The following is an 18,683-nucleotide window of genomic DNA, read 5'->3' as shown; positions in this document are numbered from 1 at the left end:
AGTGTGTGTTCAGTCATTTTTCACTCTTTTCTTGTAACTCTGTGTTTCTGTATGGGCTTCCCTAGTAGCTCAGCTGATAAAGAATCCGCCTGCAATGCAGGAGACCCTGGTTCAATTTCTGGGTCTGGAAGATCCGCTTGGGAAGGGGTAAGCTACCCACTCGAGTATTCTTGGGCTTCCCTTGCGGCTCAGCTGGTAAAAAGAATCTGCCTGCAATGTTCAATCCCTGGGTTGGGAAGATCCCCTGGAGAAGGGAATGCCTACCCACTCCAGTATTCTGGCCTGGAGAATTCCATGGACTATATAGTCCACAGGGTCGCAAAGAGTCAGACACGACTGAGCAACTTTCACTTTCACCATGGACTGTAACCCACCAGGCTCCTCTGTCCATGAAATTTCCCAGGCAAGAATACTGAAGTGGGTTGCCATTTCCTACTTCAGGGGATCTTCCTGACCCAATGATCAATCCCACATCTCTTGTGTCTCCTGCATTGGCAGATGGATTCTTTACCACTAGTGCCACCTAGGAAACCCATACCCCCAACATATCCTCCTCTTAAAGTGAATGACACATGCAAGAACCCTATTCCCAGCTAAGGTCACATTGTGACTGTAACTTCTGCAGGGATAGGGGTGGGGTTGTTTGTGACACAGTTCAGTCAACAAAACCAACGAAACACATATTTATCCTTCAACAAGGAAAAAAAGGTTTAACCATATTTTTGTGCCAAGCTTAGTGGCGGGGGCAGTGAGCCCAACAAAGATGATACGTCTAGATGAGTAGTGAGTTTCTCCAGCACCATTTATTAAAAAAAGCCTATCCTTTCCCTGTTACATTGCAGTGTTCTCCTTGTCATAAATCAGCTGATAGTACATGTGGGTCTGGATTTGCCTGCTGGCCGTAGTTTGCTGACCCTGCAGTAGGTTGTCATGGACTTCCTAGCTTGGGAGGGAGAGTGCTGCCACCACTTTGGGTACCTGGGTTCACACTTCTGGGCCTCAGGGAGTTCAACGCCAGTAGGTGTGTGGAGCTCCAGTAAAACCATTGTCTATTTAATAAACCATTACTGTTAATTATTCATGGAAAGAAACCAAAGTCTAGAATGCAAGCCATTTGCAAATCAGGATAGCATTGTCTCATCACTTTATGTCTTGAGCAGAAGTGATGAGAGCTGAAGGAAGTGATGAGAGCTAAAGGAAGTGATGAGAGCCGAACAAAGACAATTGCGTACAGCATTAGAGCCAGAAAAAAAGATATCTTAGATATTAAAATACTGTTTTCCTTGGCCACCCTTCTTGCCTGGTGACTCCATCTTTCTCTTCCCAAGGCACATCTGTGACTCAGAGGCTGGACTTAGGAAATGTTACATCTGTGAAAGAGACAATTGTTCTGCATGAGGTAATGTCAAAGCCAAGTAGAGGTGCTGGATCAATCGTGTTTTCTTAAAGTATCAGGAAGGTGGGTTACTGGGTAGACCTTTTTCCTGATCTGCTGTGCTGCATGGGTAGATTCTGCTTTCTAACTTCTTTCATCTGCATAGTCTCATAACTCAGAAATCTGCTGTGGTTCAATACCAACTTAGTGTAGACTCTCTAGTTATAAAGTAATGTTCTGTCTGGCACTCTTGACCCTGGAGATGAGCAGCAGCATTGGTTCCTTGGGAGGGCATGACTGTCTTTATGATAATAGGAATCTTCAGAACTCCAGGCTTCTTTAATACTTCCAATCAACTTGCAGACTATTGAACTCTCTTAAAGTCTTTCCCGGGGAGCCTTGTGCCTGTAACTGAGGCAGTACACTCTGCTGTCGTGGGTGACTCAACAAGGCCAGTTGGTACCTTATGAATTCTTTACTGTCCAACTTGAATGGGCCCGCCCCTCATGGTTCCCTCCAAATCCTTCTGTTGTCAGATCAGCTTCTTCTGTCCTTCTCTAAAACAAGAGTACTTCCTTTTTCTATTTTCCTCAAACTGCCTCCTCCCTAGCACTTTTACTAACCTCACCTTCTACTTCCTATAGAAAGCTGATGCTCTATCAGATGAATGAGATGACCTTTCCACTGTGAAAGTCAAGACTTCCTCTGTCTGTAGCTTCTCTACCTTCTTACCTGTTCCAACAGAGGAGGAATTCTTCTCATTTTCTTTCTGTCCTTCCATCTGTGCTTTGGGTCTCATCTCTAGAACCTTATTGTGTTATCAAGTCTCCCTTCTTTCCCCACTATATTTAATTTTACTCTTTCAAATAGTTTGTTCCATCAACAATGAAGGTGTTCAATCCCTTCCATCTCAACAATAAAATTTCCCCTGACATTCCCTCCAACACTGACTTCCCTCTCGTCTTTTAAAGCCAGACTTTGGGGAAAGATGCCTGTATTCACAGGCTCTGTTTGTTTGCCTCCTCTTTTTTGGTAAGTATAAATTTTTTACTGAAGTATAGTTGATTTACAGTGTTGTGCCAGCCTCTGATGTTCAGCTAAGTGACTGTTACACACATGTATACATTTTTACGTTCTTTTCCATCATGCTTTATCACAGGATATTGAATATAGTTCCCTATGCTATACAGTAGGACCTTGTTTATCCATCCTATATATAATAGTTCGCATCTGCTAATTGAAAATTCCCACTTCACCTTCTTACACCCCCTTCCCCCTCAGCAACCACAAGCCTGCTCTCTCTGTATGTCTGTGAGTCTGTTGCTATTTCATAGATAGGTTCATTTGTGGCATATTTTAAATTCCACATATAAGTAATATCATATTGTATTTGTCTTTCTCTGACTTACTTCACTCAGTATGATTGTTTCTAGGTCCATCCGTGAAGCTGCAAACGTCTTTGCCCCCTCTTGACTGTGTATCCCTCTGCCTGGCCTCTGGTCCTGTTCCTTACCCATATCCCTCTGCCTGAACTCAATGAGGTACCAAAAAGGCGCCAGACTCCATATGGCTAACTCCACTGACATCTCTGAGTCTTTATTTCCTCTTTAACCTTTCAGCAACCTTGGTTCATCACTTTTCCCTGAAGTGCTTTTTTTCTCTCCCTTGGCTTCAGTGATAGGATATTGTGCTGCGATTCTTCCTGTTTTTCTGGCCATTCCTTATCTGTCTCCATTGCAGGAAATAATGGATTTCCTCGTGGATTCTATGGTCTTTCCCTATGCAATTTCCTTCATATCCTTGGCTTCTGTAAGCACTCTCTGCAGATAACTGAGTTCTCGTAAGCCATCTTGGAGCTGCCAGTGGTGAAGCCCCAGGTCCTTAATGCACTGTGGAAAAGTTTGAATTTTTGGTGAAGGAATAATACAGTTTTATTGACATTTTTAAAAGATTAGTCTTCCTGATGTGTGCAGAATACTTAGTAGAGAGACAAGTGGAAGCAGGGAAACCTTTTAGGAAGCTAATATCCAGAAAAGAGGCCATGGGGGCCTCATGTGTTCAGACGTGCCTTAAACACAACCTCTCTAAGGCCTATTTCATGGTCTTCTTCCCAGGCTTCCCTATTGTCATGTGTGTCATCACCATCCACCCGGTGGGCTGGGTTAGAGACATTGACCACGCCTGTTTTGGTCTATTCCAGCTACTAAAACAAAATACCATAGACTGGAGCTCTTAACAACAAGAGACATTTACTTCTCATAGTTGTGGAGAGTGGAAGTCCAAGATCAAGATAGTAGCATGGTCTGGTTCTGGTAAAATCTCTTTTCCTTTTCCTGGCTGGCACCTTCTTTGCTGTGTCCTTACATTGTGGAAGGAGCTCAGGGGTCTCTCTGGAGCTTCTTTTATAAGAACAGTTATGTCGGGTGTGGAGGCACTACTCTCATGACCAAATCAGTTTCCAAAGATTTCATCCCCTGATACTATCATCATCTCTGAGAGTGAGGATTTAAACATTGAATTTTAGAGGTCAGTTCAGTTCAGGCACTTAGTTATGTCTGACTCTTTGTGACCCCATGGGCTGCAGCACACCAGGCTTCCCTGTCCATCACCAACTCTCAGAGCTTGCTCAAACTCATGTCCATTGAGTCGGTGATGCCATCCAACCATCTCATCCTCTGTTGTCCCCTTCTCCTCCTGCCTTCAATCTTTCTCAGCATCAGGGTCTTTTCCAATGAGTCAGTTCTTTGCATCAGGTGGCGAAAGTACTGAAGTTTCAGCTTTAGCATCATTCCTTCCAAAGAACACCCAGGGCTGATCTCCTTTAGAATGGACTGGTTGGATCTCCTTGCAGTCCAAGGGACTCTCAAGAGTCTTCTCCAACACCACAGTTCAAAAGCATCAATTCTTCGGTGCTCAACTTTCTTCACAGTCCAACTCTCACATCCATACATGACCACAGGAAAAACCATAGCCTTGACTAGACAGACCTTTGTTGGCAAAGTAATGTCTCTGCTTTAGAATATGCTATCTAGGTTGGTCACAACTTTCCTTCCAAGAAGTAAGCGTCTTTTAATTTCATGGCTGCAGTCACCATCTGCAGTGATTTTGGAGCCCAGAAAAATAAAGTCAGCCACTGTTTCCACTGTTTCCCCATCTATTTCCCATGAAGTGATGGGACCAGATGCCATGATCTTTGTTTTCTGAATGTTGAGCTTTAAGCCAACTTTTTCACTCTCCACTTTCACTTTCATCAAGAGGCTTTTTAGCTCCTCTTCACTTTCTACCATAAGGGTGGTGTCATCTGCATATCTGAGGTTATTGATATTTCTCCTGGCAATCTGGATTCCAGCTTGTGCTTCCTCCAGCCCAGCGTTTCTCATGATGTACTCTGCATATAAGTTAAATAAGCAGGGTGACAATATACAGCCTTGACGTGCTCCTTTTCCTATTTGGAACCGGTCTGTTGTTCCATGTCCAGGTCTAACTGTTGCCTCCTGGCCTGCATATAGGTTTCTCAGGAGGCAGGTCAGGTGGTCTGGTATACCTATCTCTTTCAGTATTTTCCACAGTTTATTGTGATCCATACAGTCAAAGGCTTTGGCATAGTCAGTAAAGCAGAAATAGATGTTTCTCTGGAACTCTCTTGCTTTTTCGATGATCCAGCAGATGTTGGCAATTTGGTCTCTGGTTCCTCTGCCTTTTTTAAAACCAGCTGGAACATCTGGAAGTTCACGGTTCACGTATTGCTGAAGCCTGGCTTGGAGAATTTTGAGCATTACTTTACTAGCGTGTGAGATGAGTGCAATTATGCAGTAGTTTGAGCAGTGATTTTGGAGCCCCCCAAAATAAAGTCTCTCACTGTTTCCATTGTTTCCCCATCTGTTTGCCATGAAGTGATGGGACCAGATGCCATGATCTTAGTTTTCAGAATGTTGAGTTTTAAGCCAGAAGTTTCTGAATATTGAGTTTAAGCCCTCTTCCAATAACACAAGAGAAGACTCTAAACATGGACATCACCAGATGGTCAATACTGAAATCAAATTGATTATATTATTTGCAGCCGAAGATGGAGAAGCTTTATACAATCAGCAAAAACAAGACCAGGATCTGACTGTGGCTCAGATCATGAACTCCTTACTGCAAAATTCAGACTTAAATTGAAGAAAGTAGGGAAAACCACTAGACTATTCAGGTATGACCTAAATCAAATCCCTTCCGATTATACAGTGGAAGTGGCAAATAGATTCAAGGTATTAGATTTGATAGAGTGCCTGAAGAACTATGGATGGAGGTTTGTGACACTGTACAAGAGGCAGGAATCAAGACCACCCCCAAGAAAAAGAAATGCACAAAGGCAAAATGGTTGTCTGAGGAGGACTTCCAGATAGCTGAGAAAAGAGAAGCCAAAGGTAAAAGAGAAAAGGAAAGATATATCCATTTGAATGCAGAGTTCAAAAGAATAGCAAGGAGATATAAGAAAGCCTTCCTCAGTGATCACTTTAGGGGTCAGTCAATTCAGTCGCTCAGTCATGTCTGATTATTTGAGACCGCATAAACTGCAGCACGCCAGGCTTCCCTGTCCATCACCAACTCCCGGAGTCCACCCAAACCCATGTCCATTGAGTTGGTGATGCCATCCAACCATCTCATCCTCTATTGTCCCCTTCTCCTCCTGCCTTCAATCTTTCCCAGCATCAGGGTCTTTTCAAATGAGTCAGCTCTTTGCATCAGGTGGCCAAATATTGGAGTTTCAGCTTCAATATCAGTCCTTCCAGTGAACACCCAGGACTGATCTCTTTTAGGATGGACTGGTTGGATCTCCTTGCAGTCCAAGGGACTCTCAAGAGTCTTCTCCAACACCACAGTTCAAAAGCATCAATTCTTCGGTGCTCAACTTTCTTCACAGTCCAACTCTCACATCCATACATGACCACTGGAAAAGCCACAGCCTTGACTAGACGGACATTTTTGACAAAGTAGCGTCTGCTTTTGAATATGCTATCTAGGTTGGTCATAACTTTCCTTCCAAGGAGTAAGTGTCTTTTAATTTCATGGCTGCAATCACCATCTGCAGTGATTTTGGAGCCCAGAAAAATAAAGTCAGCCACTGTTTCCACTGTTTTCCCATCTATTTCCCATGAAGTGATGGGACCGGGTGCTATGATCTTAGTTTTCTGAATGTTGAGCTTTAAGCCAACTTTTTCACTCTCCTCTTTCACTTTCATCAAGAGGCTCTTTAGTTCTTCACTTTCTGCCATAAGGGTGGTGTCGTCTACATATCTGAGGTTATTGATATTTCTCCTGGCAATCTTGATTCCAGCTTGTGCTTCCTCCAGCCCAGCGTTTCTCATGATGTACTCTGCATATAAGTTAAATAAACAGGGTGACAATATACAGCCTTGACGTACTCCTTTTCCTATTTGGAACCAGTCTGTTGTTCCATGTCCAGGTCTAACTGTTGCCTCCTGACCTGCATACAGGTTTCTCAAGAGGGAGGTCAGGTGGTCTGGCATTCCCATCTCTTTCATAATTTTACACAGTTTATTGTGATCCACACAGTCAAAGGCTTTGGCATAGTCAGTAAAGCAGAAATAGATGTTTTTATGGAACTCTTTTGCTTTTTCAATGATCCAGCGGATGTTGGCAATTTGATCTCTGGTTCCTCTGCCTTTTCTAAAACCGACATTCAAATCCTAGCACCACTTTTCCTTTCAGTTCAGTTAGGAACTCTGACCCTCTTCCACCCTGTTTCTTATGCGGTAGCCTGAGTAATCTCCACAGCGCACATCTGACGTTGCCCCACGCTGATTCCTTTCAGTGCTTTCCCTTTGCTCTGAAGATAGTGAACCCCATATAAGGTTCTTCATGGTCTGGCCTTGATGTCCCTTCCTGATGTCCTTTCCCACCTGTCTCCTCCTGCTTCTTCACTGCGCTGCCTTCTACCCGAGTCATTCTCTGCCAGCCTAACTACTGTTGCCTATGTATCTCCTGTTCTTCCAGAATCTTGGCTAAAATACCACTTTTGGTGAAGACTTCCCATCAGATTTGACCCCAATTTAGGTCAGTCGTCTTTTTTGTTACTATAGAGTTTGATTTCTTTCCTTTTTGTAGGCCAATATTAGTTTGCAAATTTATGTTATTTATAGAGTCATTTGGGGCTAACCCGGAAGCTCAGCTGGTAAAGAATCTGCCTGGAATGCAGGAGACCCCAGTTTGATTCCTGGGTCAGGAAGATCCACTGGAGAAGGGATAGGCTACCCATTCCAGTATTCTTGGGCTTCCCTGGTGGCTCAGCTGGTAAAGAATCTGCCTGCAATGTAGGAGACCTGTGTGCGATCCCTGGGTTGGGAAGATCCCCTGGAGAAGGGAATGGCTACCCACTCCAGTTTTCTGGCCTGGAGACTTCCATGGACTATATAGTCCATGGGGTTGCAAAGAGTTGGAGACAACTGAGTGACTCTCACTTCACTTATAGAGTCATTTTATTGCTGTTTTTTTTTTTTTTAATGACATAGGGGACTATATTCATTGGAGTTTTCCAGAGAAACAGAACCAATTGGATGTGTATGTGGAGAAAAGAGAGAGATTTATTTTAAGGAATTGGCTCATGTGATTGTTAGGTCTGAAATCTCTTAAGTCTGAAATCTGTGGGGCAGAGCAAATAAACTGGAGACTCAGGGGAAGGTTGATGTTGCCGTCTTGGTTCTGAAGACAGTCTGGGAGCAGAATTCATCCTTCCTCAGAGGAACTTTTCTGTAAAGGCCCTCAATTCTGTGAAGGAGATGGCCTACTCACATTGGAGAGTGCTGTAGACTGAATGTTTGTGTCTTCCCCAAATTCTTTTGTTTAAGCGTATTTCCCAAGATGGTGATCTTTGAAATTGGCACCTTTGGGAGGTGATTAGGTCATGAGGGTGGAGCCCTCATGAATGGGGTGAGTGCCCTTATAAAAAGATCCCAGAGAGATCCTTCTTCCCTTCTGTTGTGTGAGGACACAGGGAAAAGATAGCAGAAGCACGAAGTGGGCTCTCACCAGACATGGACTACGCCAAGACCTTGATCGTGGACTTCCCAGCCTCTAGAACTTTGAGAGATAAATTTCTGTTGTTTTTAAGCCACTTAGTATAGGCTATTCTGTTATAGCTGCCCAAATGGATTCAGGGGGTAATCTGCTTGGCTTCAAGTTTACCGATTTAAATTTTATTCACATCTTAAAAGTACCTTCACTACAATACCTAGAGTGTGGTTTAACCCAAAACTCAATACCATAGCCAAACCAAGGTGACACATAAAATTAACCATCACAGGGACCATGTCTGTTTGACCCCATCCTTGCATCCTCATTGCCTGTCATAGTGCGTGACATGTAGAAGGCATTCGATAGACATCAATTATGTAGCTTTGGCAGTGTTCGGTTTCTAGATTTTCTACCTATAGCCAATGCCAGTGGGAGTGATGTCTTGTGGCTGCATGCACTGCTGTTTAGAGTAATTCTGTGTGTTCATTCTAAAGTACATTATTGTTAAACCCTTTCCTGGTTCAACAGATCCCTTTAACAAATTTGCCTCTTTATAAATCATTTATAATCCCCTCTTCGACTGTTTCTTTACCAGTTCTTTTAAAGAATATGATGAAGAAGTTGTGTCAGCCATTTGGCTTAATCGTGTGATTTCCTCTTCTCCGGTCTTCCGCTTTGTGCTTTTTCCTGTTTTCCTGAGTGCAGTAACCAGTGCGCTAACTTCATTCCCGGTGTCATTGGACCGTGACTTGACTTAAGGATGTGGTTGCATTTAAATTTCCCAAGGCGCTTACATTTTATTGGCAGTGTTGGCTATAGCAGCACATCATGCTGATTTTTCTATTTCTAAAATCAAACTTGTCATGCTGGCCCTGTCTCCAGAGTTTTCTGTTTCCGTCAGGGGTGCCAGACACCAAGACGAGAAAGCTGGGAGTCATCCTTGTCTTTTCCACCCCCACTCTCCCTGCTCACTTCCAAGATTCTTTGGATTCTTTCTTGATGTGGTCCCTCAAAATGGTCCTTTTATTCTTCCACGTCTTCCTGCGAGGATTCATGGGCCCGTGCCATGGTAACAGATTTATCACCGGTGCTCCTCGCACTGTTCTTTTCCAGCTTTCCATTGGAACCCCCAGTGTCAGGTGAGCCTTCTGATGCATTAATATGATCTTGAATATATTCTCTTCTCCCCAACTTTCAATACCCAGTCACTACCTTGAACCCTGTTTATTAGTCCTTCCTACGAACTGTTTATAGAATATAAACTTTATTCCTTTTCTTTATTGAATGTTATAATCACACCAAAGTCTCCTCTGTTTAATTGAGGCTTTTGCACTCCGTTTTTCCTCTCCCTGGAATGTTCTTCTGCCTTCCCTGCAAGTATTTCCCTACATTTAGTAAATCTTTGCCCAAAGGCCACCTTCTTGATAGAGCCTGTCTTGGCCACGTCCTGAAATTGCAGTCCCATTGCTGCAGCACTCATGCTCAGCGCGTACACCTACTTACTCTACTTGCGTATTATGTTTATTTCCCTTCTCTCCCCAGCCCCACTCCCCACTGGCATATAAGGCCCTCAGAGGCAGAGATTTTGGTGTATTCATTCACTGATTATCTTGTTGTCTACAAGTGTGCCTGTAACATAGTTGGCACTCAGTAAATATTAAACAAATAAAATCAAATGTGTGTGCTCAGTCACTCAGTTGTGTCCAACTCTTGCACCCCCGTAGCCTGTAACCTGCCAGGCTCCTCTGTCCATGGGATTATCCAGGCAAGAATACTGGAGTGGGTTGCCATTTCCTCCTCCAGGGGATCTTCCCAACCCAGGAATTGAACCCAGGTCTCCTGCATTGCAGGCAGATTCTTTACCTACTGAGCTACAAGGGTGCCAGTCTTCAAATGAAGAACTTGTCCTGCAATGTAGACCTCCTGTGTGGCAGCAAAGAAGTATTGGTTGGTTGGGCTCTGGAGGTTTGGGATTTTGAAGAGATTGAAGTCTTTTCATAAGTATTTATTTGAATGCTTTCTTTCTTGACCTCAGAGAGCAATGGGCCTTTTTGCTCTGTTTGCTAAATTCTCTTAGGCCAAGGAACTGATCTTGTGCCTTGAGATGCTCTGACAAGATGTTCAGCTTACGTGCTGTCATGCTGGTAACAGGAGTAGATGCTTCCTTTCCCTGATTCTCTGCTCTGAGCTCAGACTCTCAGCTCTGTCCTCTTCAGTTTATTTAGGGATCGGCAAGATTCTTACATCTTTATTTTTCACACTGTTTTGAACCTAATGTCTTGTAATTCAAATTTCTTGTCCTTATTGGTGATATTTCCCAGGTCTGTGTTACATCTTCCTTTATGCTGTTACCATGAGAAATCGACAAGGCATGGTTAAATTATCTTCTAGGTCTCGTCTCGTTGCTAATTGCCTTGGGACCTTGGGCAAGGCACTTTTCCTCGGGAGGCTTCAAACTGCCCTTCTATATAATGCAGGAATCAGACTGAGTGCCCTGTAAATTCTTTTTTTTTCCAGCAGCTAACCAAGAAAAAAAAAACCCTATGAAATTTGTTATATTTTCCCCTTGGATAGGGAGCTATTCCAGACTGCTCTCATCTGGTGTTTTGCTTAATTTGCAGACAATGATTAATTTACACACAAGCTTAGCCTGTATCCCTTGGCGACACTTAGCAACCAGGAAAGAGGTTTGGTCAGGTTGTTTAAAGGGACATATTATCCCATGTTTTAGAGCAGAGAATGGAGGGCAAAGTTGATTTATTTTTTATTCAAAGTTGATTTATTTGAGGACACGTCTTTTGACTTTACATTGACTTTTCTTTCAATGTGTTATATGCCCCTGGCTTTGGTTTTCTGGCCCTGACCGCCTGGCTTGTCCAGTTTTAGTGAATCCTTCCAGAGGTTTATTTCCATTTGCTTTCTTAATTATTTGTTTAGCAGTTCTGATATTCCAGACATGGCCCTAAATTCATGCCATATCTTACTTCATTCTTTAGCAGCTCTTGTGAGGCAGGGCTGGTGTCTCCTTCTACACATTCAGGAAAGCATCTTGAGGTCACAGTGACCAAGCCCAGTGGGCAGAGCCTGGCTGACTGCCTGTTCACCTCTTGCATCTTTTATTCCTTAATTTCACCAAAGTGAAGCGGTAAGGAATGATTTTAATCCACAAAGTCGAACGACAATCAGTATCGAGGCTGCAGAGAACAGAGAGCTTTATCTGGGGTCTTAAGAATTGCTATTGGGAGGTACATAGATTTGGATAAAAAAGTATTCTGAGGAAGAGGAAGGATCCGGGATTTATAAAGACAAAAACTATGAGGTTGTTCAAGAACTGTGATTGAGGGACTTCCCTGGTGGTCCAGAGGCTAAGACTCTGTGCTCCCACTGCAGGGGGCCAGGGTTTGATCCCTAGTCAGGGAACTAGATCCCACGTGCCACAGCTAAAGGACCCATGTGCTGCAACTAAGACCCAGTGCAGTCAGTCAAATAAATAAATATTTTAAAAAGAACTGTAATTGATGATGATGGAAAAGGGGAACATTTGTCCTTAAGGAGTAGGCTATCAAGAGTTATTTTAGGGTTGTTGTTGTTTGATCACTAAGTTGTGTCCAGTTCTTTGTGACCCATGGACCACAGCACATCAGGCTCCCCTGTCCTACACTGTCTGCTGGAGTTTGCTCAGATTCATGTCCATTGAGTTGGTAATGCTATCTAACTGTCTTATCCTCTGTCGCCCGCCTTTTCTCCCACTCTCAGTCTTTCCCAGCATCATGGTCCTTTCTAATAAGTCGGCTCTTTGCATCGGGTGGCCAAAGTATTTAGAACTTCAGCTTCAGTATCAGTCCTTCCAATGAATATTCAGGGTTGATTTCCTTTAGGATTTCCTTTAGGATTGATTCCTTTAGATCAGCAAGGGTTTGATCTCCTTGCTGTCCAGGGGACAAGAGTCTTCTCCAGCACCACAATTTGAAAGCATCAATTCTTCAGCACTTAGCCTTCTTTATGGTCCAACTCTCACATCTGTACATGACTACTGGAAAAATCATACCTTTGACTTGAGGGACCTTTGTCAGCAAAGTGATGGATCTGATACATATCTGGGCAGGTGTTCTGGATGTCTAAAAAAAAAAATTGGTCACAGTTCAGATTCCATCTGGGCTAAGATGTGTTTAAGTTTTCCTTTCTCAGTGGCCTCCTGGGCATCATCACCTGGTCCTGTTCATCTTCTTCTTTGAATTCTCATCCTCCCCACCTCCTTTGGAGGAGGTGGAAGCACTTACTAAATGCCAGGGGCTGGTCATCCCCTACCCACCAACTCTCAGCCACTCACTTCCTTACCTTGATCTTTTCCTCCTCTGTTCTTCCAAGTGTCTAAATGACAGTACGATCCTACAAACTAACCGAACATAGAGGTCAGGTTCACATTCTCTGCGTGAAGAATAGAGCTGCTGTGAAGTGCTGCAGCATTGGACACTAGTCGTCTTAAACTAAAGTCCTGCACCAGGTCGTGAATTTCACTTATTCATCCAACTAGTCGAGTGTCTGCTGTCTCTGGAGCTGGGTTGACCTCGAGGATACAATATAGTCTTTTCCCTCATGGAATTTATTTTCTAGTAAAAGTGATCCTCACTTATTCATCCAACTAGTCGAGTGTCTGCTGTCTCTGGAGCTGGGTTGACCTTGAGGATACAATATAGTCTTTTCCCTCATGGAATTTATTTTCTAGTAAAAGTGATCTTCTCAGAAGAGGTATAACATTTGAGTGAGACCAGCTGAAATCAGTGAGATATAGACAACTTGGAGAAACATCAAATACACTTTTTTTAAGTTTCTTTTATAATATTGTGGTGTCCCTTTTTTTAATAATCACATAAATACGTAATATATAATTTTGTCTTTTCCTATCATAATATTTGGTGTATTAGGTTTTATAAGTGCAGTTTATTCTAATCATTGAAGGTTTAATTGCTTCTAATTATTACAAGTGTTTGGTTACTAAGGAGACTGAAAGGCAGGCTTGCTTAGAGGGTTGGAAAGGTCTGAAAATTAGATGCATTTTTCTGCATTCCAGATTATGGTGTGTGTTTGTGAGAGAGAGAGAGAGATTTATTATTAATTCATTGTGATCTGGAGAAAAGAGAACATCCCACAGAAACCCTTCTGGCTTCTGGCTGTAGTCTTTTGCAAGTTTAATTTAGATAGAACTTACCAAAGCTGAGGAGATTTTCAGCTAACCTGTAAATGACCCAGTGGTGGCAATCAGTATGAAAAAACTAGAAAAGCCCACACAAGTCATGATCATTTTATAATATATAGAAGTATTGAATCGCTATATCTTACACCAGGACCTAACAAAGCATTGTAGGTCTTTTAACTTCAAGAACAAACTCATAGATCGGATTTGTGGTTACCAGAGGTAAGGGTGAGGGGAATTAAATGAAAATGATCAAAAGGTATAAACTTCCAGTTATAAGATAAATAAATACTAGGGATGTAATGTAGAACATGGTAAAGATAATTAACACTGCTGTGTTTTATGTGAACATTGTTGAGAGTAAATCTTAAGAGTTCTCATCAAAAGGAAAGTTTTTCTTTTTTTGTTTTATTTTGTATCTATGAGATGTAGATGTTCAGTAAACTTATTGTAATCGCTTCACTATGTATGCAAGTGAAATCATTATGCTATACACCTTAAACTTATACAGTGATGTATGCAAATTATATCAATAAAACTGAAAGGAAAAAAAATTGAGTAGAGGCTCACCAAAACCCTTAAGAACAAGAAAAGAAAGCTATGTGTGTGTGTATGTTGAGAAGACTCCTGAGAGTCACTTGAACAGCAAGGAGATCGAACCAATCAATCTTAAGGGTAATCAACCCTGAATATTCATTGGAAGGACTGATGCTGAAGCTGAAGCTCCAGTATTTTGGTCACTTCTTACAAATAGTGGACTCGTTGGAAAAGTTGCTGATGCTGGGTAAGATTGAGGGCAGAAGGAGAAGAGGGTGTCAGAGGATGAGATGGCTGGAAGGCATCATTGAGGCAATGGGCATGAACTTGGGCGAACTTCAGGAAATGGTGAGGGACAGGGAGGCCTGGTGTGCTGCAGTCCATGGGGCTGCAAAGAGTCGGACATGACTGGGCGACTGAATAACAACTCCTTCCTAAAACATAAACTCATGAGGACAATGACACTGTTTGCCTTGTCCATCGCTTTGTGCTCTGTGCCTCTTAATCTTTGTACATAATAGGCTCTCAAAGTATTTTTTTTCAGTTTATTGAGTTATAATTGACTTACTAAGTATTTATTAAGTTGATTAATGTGACATAGAACTTTCCTATTGAGTCACCAGATATTTATCCATCCCTGGGAGTTGGTGATGGACAGGGAAGCCTGGCATGCTGCAGTCCATGGGGTTGCAAAGAGTCGGACACACCTGAGTGACTGAACTGAACTGGGAAGGCTGCAATTGGTTTGTGACATCTTTATTTCTAAAGCTGTAGAAGTACTCCTTTCAGTGCAGAAAATGTCAGTGGTGTATTTCCTCTGTGTAAGGTGTGCAAGACCTGAGGTTCAGAGGATGGTTGGAAATAAATAGAAGACAGAGTCTCTGGATTTAAAAATCTATTAACAAAAAAACATATCTACAATAGGTTAGTGAAAACTTGTGACCTTGTTTCTAGGCTTGCTTTTTCACCCTTTTTTTCAGAGTCGTGGTGCAGGGAGATGGTGCAAGTTATTTCTAGGGAAAACCTTCAGCTGGCAAATGGATGGGTGAATTTTAGGACCTGTGGACTGCGTAGTATCTTGTTACCTAAAAGATTTCAGACTTAGATCTGTCTAGGTAGACATGAAAATCTTTACTGTTTTTCACTTACTAATTTTAAATTGAGAAGCAAAACGTAAACTTGGTAACTTTAAAAAAAAATGCAAAAAGAAAAATGTAAGCATTTTCCCAACTCTTTGGCTTCCAGATTCCCCTTTCCAGAGGCAGTAGCCCTTAACAGTACCCAGTTTGCCATAAACCTTTTTGAAAAACATATGCATCCATGCTGTACACATATCTGTACATCCTTACATGTGTTAGCCTATATCAGTGTGTTATGCCTTTTTATAACTGTGTAGGTGATGGCAACCCACTCCAGTACTCTCGCCTGGAAAATCCCATGGACGGAGGAGCCTGGTAGGCTGCAGTCCATGGGGTCGCTAAGAGTCAGACACGACTGAGCGACTTCACTTTGACTTTTCACTTTCATGCATTGGAGAAGGAAATGGCAACCCACGCCAGTGTTCTTGCCTGGAGAATCCCAGGGACGAGGGAAGCCTGATGGGCTGCCGTCTACGGGGTCACACAGAGCGGGACACGACTGAAGCGACTTAGCAGCAGCAGCAGCAGTATCTTGTTATGGGCTTCCCAGGTGGCTCTAGAGGTAAAGAACCCGCCTGTCAATGCAGGAGATGGGGGTTTGATCTTTGGGTAGAGAAGATCCCTGGAGGAGGGCTTGGCAACCCACTCCAGTATTCTTGCCTGGAGAACCCCATGGACAGAGGAGCCTGGTGGGCTACAGTCCATAGGGTCGCAAAGAGTCAGACATGATTGGAGCAACTTAGCATGCACGCAAGTATCTTATTACACAAATTATGTAATAATGCATTTATTCAGTCTCCTATGGAAAAATATTTTAGGCTGAAAATAGAATTTATTTGAAATGGGAAAGATGTCTGTCAAAGAAGTAGTAATGTAAGTTACTTTTTTGCAGTGTTTCTGGTTACCTTGACAACCGGAGACACCTTCAAATGCCATGCCATCTCTCCTAACACCATGCTTGAGTAGAAATGACAGAAATAGAATGAGTGAAAAGGCTAGATTGGGGTCTGCTTTAAATAATTTCAACAGAGGAACATTTTTATGGTGTGTTTCTTGTAGTGCCTTTAACTAGGCAGGTGTAATTCCTCACAGTGTTGCTTATGCGACAGAGTAGTTTCACGTAATCTCCTCTCATTCAAGGGAGAACTTGTATCCTGCTAGAATGGAGCTGAGAATTCTTGATCATGGTCTTGTCAGGTTGTTTCAGGTTAACCCACGAAGTAATGCTGAGCTGACAGTCATCACCGAAGTGGCCTGCTGTGCTACCTGGGCTTTATCCCATCCTGAACTGCATCTTTGTTATCCAGCTTTAGCACAGCATACTGCAGCACAGTTTGATTTATCTCATTGGATATAGGAAGTTCTTTAAAATAATACTAGGGAAGCAGTACAGACTGGTTTGTTACAAGGTATGCTTGGACAAACCAGGGGGAAAAAAGTGAATTATATCACAATTGGTGAGTGAAGGGGTGATGTCTGTAGAATGTGGCTGTTGCACTGTTGCCAAGGCAGTTTTCCCAGCATGCTAATGATTTTTTGTAGCTGTTATCTTTATTTTTTAGCTTATTTTTTTATTTTGTGAGTGTATAATTACACTCACATATAAATAACTTAATTGCTGTGCTGTATCCCTGAAACCAACACTATATTGTAAATAACATTACTTTGCCAACAAAGGTCTGTCTAGTCAAGGCTATGGTTTTTCCTGTGGTCATGTATGGATGTGAGAGTTGGACTGTGAAGAAAGCTGAGCGCCGAAGAATTGATGCTTTTGAACTGTGGTGTTGGAGAAGACTCTTGAGAGTCCCTTGGACTGCAAGGAGATCCAACCAGTCCATTCTGAAGGAGATCAGCCCTGGGATTTCTTTGGAAGGAATGATGCTGAAGCTGAAACTGCAGTACTTTGGCCACCTCATGCGAAGAGTTGACTCATTGGAAAAGACTCTGATGCTGCGAGGGATTGGGGGCGAGAGGAGAAGGGGACAACAGAGGATGAGATGGCTGGATGGCATCACTGACTCGATGGACGTGAGTCTGAGTGAACTCCGGGAGTTGGTGATGGACAGGGAGGCCTGGCATACTGTGATTCATGGAGTCACAAAGAGTCAGACACAACTGAGCGACTGATCTGATCTGATCTGATATATATAAATATATATATATGGATGTCTGTATTCTTTTTCAGATTCTTTTCCCTTACAGGTTATTACAAAATAGTTCCCTGTACTATGAGTAAGTCCTTTTAGTTGTTTATCTCTCTTTTATATAGTTCTTATATGTAGTAGTGTGTATAAATTCATCCCAAACTCCTCATTTATCTCCCCTCTGCTATCCCCTTTGGTATCCATAAGTTTGTTTTCTGTGTCTGTGAGTTTGTTTCTGATCTTTAAATAAGTTCATTTATATCCTTTTTTTTTAAAGATTCCACATATAAGTGACTTCATATGATGTTTGTCTTTCTCTGTCTGATTCACTTCACTTAATATGACCATCTCTAGGTCCATCCATGTTGCTTCCAATGGCATTATCACATTCTTTTTTATGGCAGAAGGTGATCCTGGATAAAGTCAGGTATCAGCCTGCTTCTTCTTGTTCCCTGCTATGTGCAGTAAGAATAGAATGGAAAAATGGGGAAACTCATATTCATGTTCTTTGAGGTACAGCCTAGAAATCTTTCTGTTCGATGTTATATTAATGGTAACTTTGAATCAAAGGGTAGAAGTGCTGTTTTTCAAGTAGCCATCTTCCCGGGCACTTCCTGTTCTGCCTTTTTTTGGGTGTCGATCTCCAGCCTTTGAGATGATTTGTTATCTCTGCATGGAAACTCTCCGTGCTTCTTCAGTCACCTTGTCAGAGCACCAACCCACTCATTTCTCACTTCTTATTAAATTTGTTGATTGGGTATGAAACATGAATATCCATCAAGTATTCTCACTAATACATTTTTCCTGCAGTTCCTGCCAAAGCTTGCCTTTTTTTTTTTTTTTTTTTTTAAAGTCAGAAGCTACTTCTGGAAATTACCAAGTTCTCTGGGTAAGTTAGTCAAACCTGTATCAGCACACTTGGATGGCTCTGAAACCCTGGTGTGCTTCAGCGTCTCTACTGGATTCTGAGATCCATGAGGGCAGAGACGGTTCTTCCTCTCATTTTTTAAAAAAAAATAAACATTTATTTATTTGTTTACTTGGCTGTGCCAGGTCTTAGTTGTGGCATGTGGAGTCTTTAGTTGTGGCATGTTTGATCTAGTTCCCTGATCAGGAATTGAACCCGGGCCACACTGCATTGGGAGCAGAGAGTCTTAGCCATTGGACCACCAGGGAAGTCCCCAGAGATGGTTCTTATTGGGAAGTATCCTGTGTTTCTAGAAGGAACACAAAATACATGTTGGTTTAACAAAATAAATGTTGGCTGCATTCAGATT

The 18,683-nt window shown here is 42.4% G+C and overlaps 1 protein-coding gene across 4 annotated transcripts in view; it reads left to right on the top strand.

The window, feature by feature from the left end:
• ARHGAP44 (Rho GTPase activating protein 44) overlaps positions 1-18,683 on the top strand; it is a 119,874-nt gene that overhangs the window by 20,327 nt on the left and 80,864 nt on the right. The window contains exon 1 of one of the 4 annotated variants that reach the window (XM_045164833.1): positions 1,375-1,399. The exons of the other annotated variants lie outside the window; for them this stretch is intronic. Coding sequence (XP_045020768.1) covers positions 1,395-1,399 — 5 coding nt within the window. The 5' untranslated portion in view covers positions 1,375-1,394. Of the gene's footprint in view, positions 1-1,374; positions 1,400-18,683 lie in introns of those variants that run through there. 4 annotated transcript variants of the gene reach the window in all.

This window comes from Bubalus bubalis, chromosome 3, assembly GCF_019923935.1.
Source record: "Bubalus bubalis isolate 160015118507 breed Murrah chromosome 3, NDDB_SH_1, whole genome shotgun sequence".
NCBI lineage: Eukaryota > Metazoa > Chordata > Mammalia > Artiodactyla > Bovidae > Bubalus > Bubalus bubalis.
The sequence above is the reverse complement of the archived record's forward strand: the minus strand, read 5'-3'. Positions and strand labels throughout refer to the sequence as shown.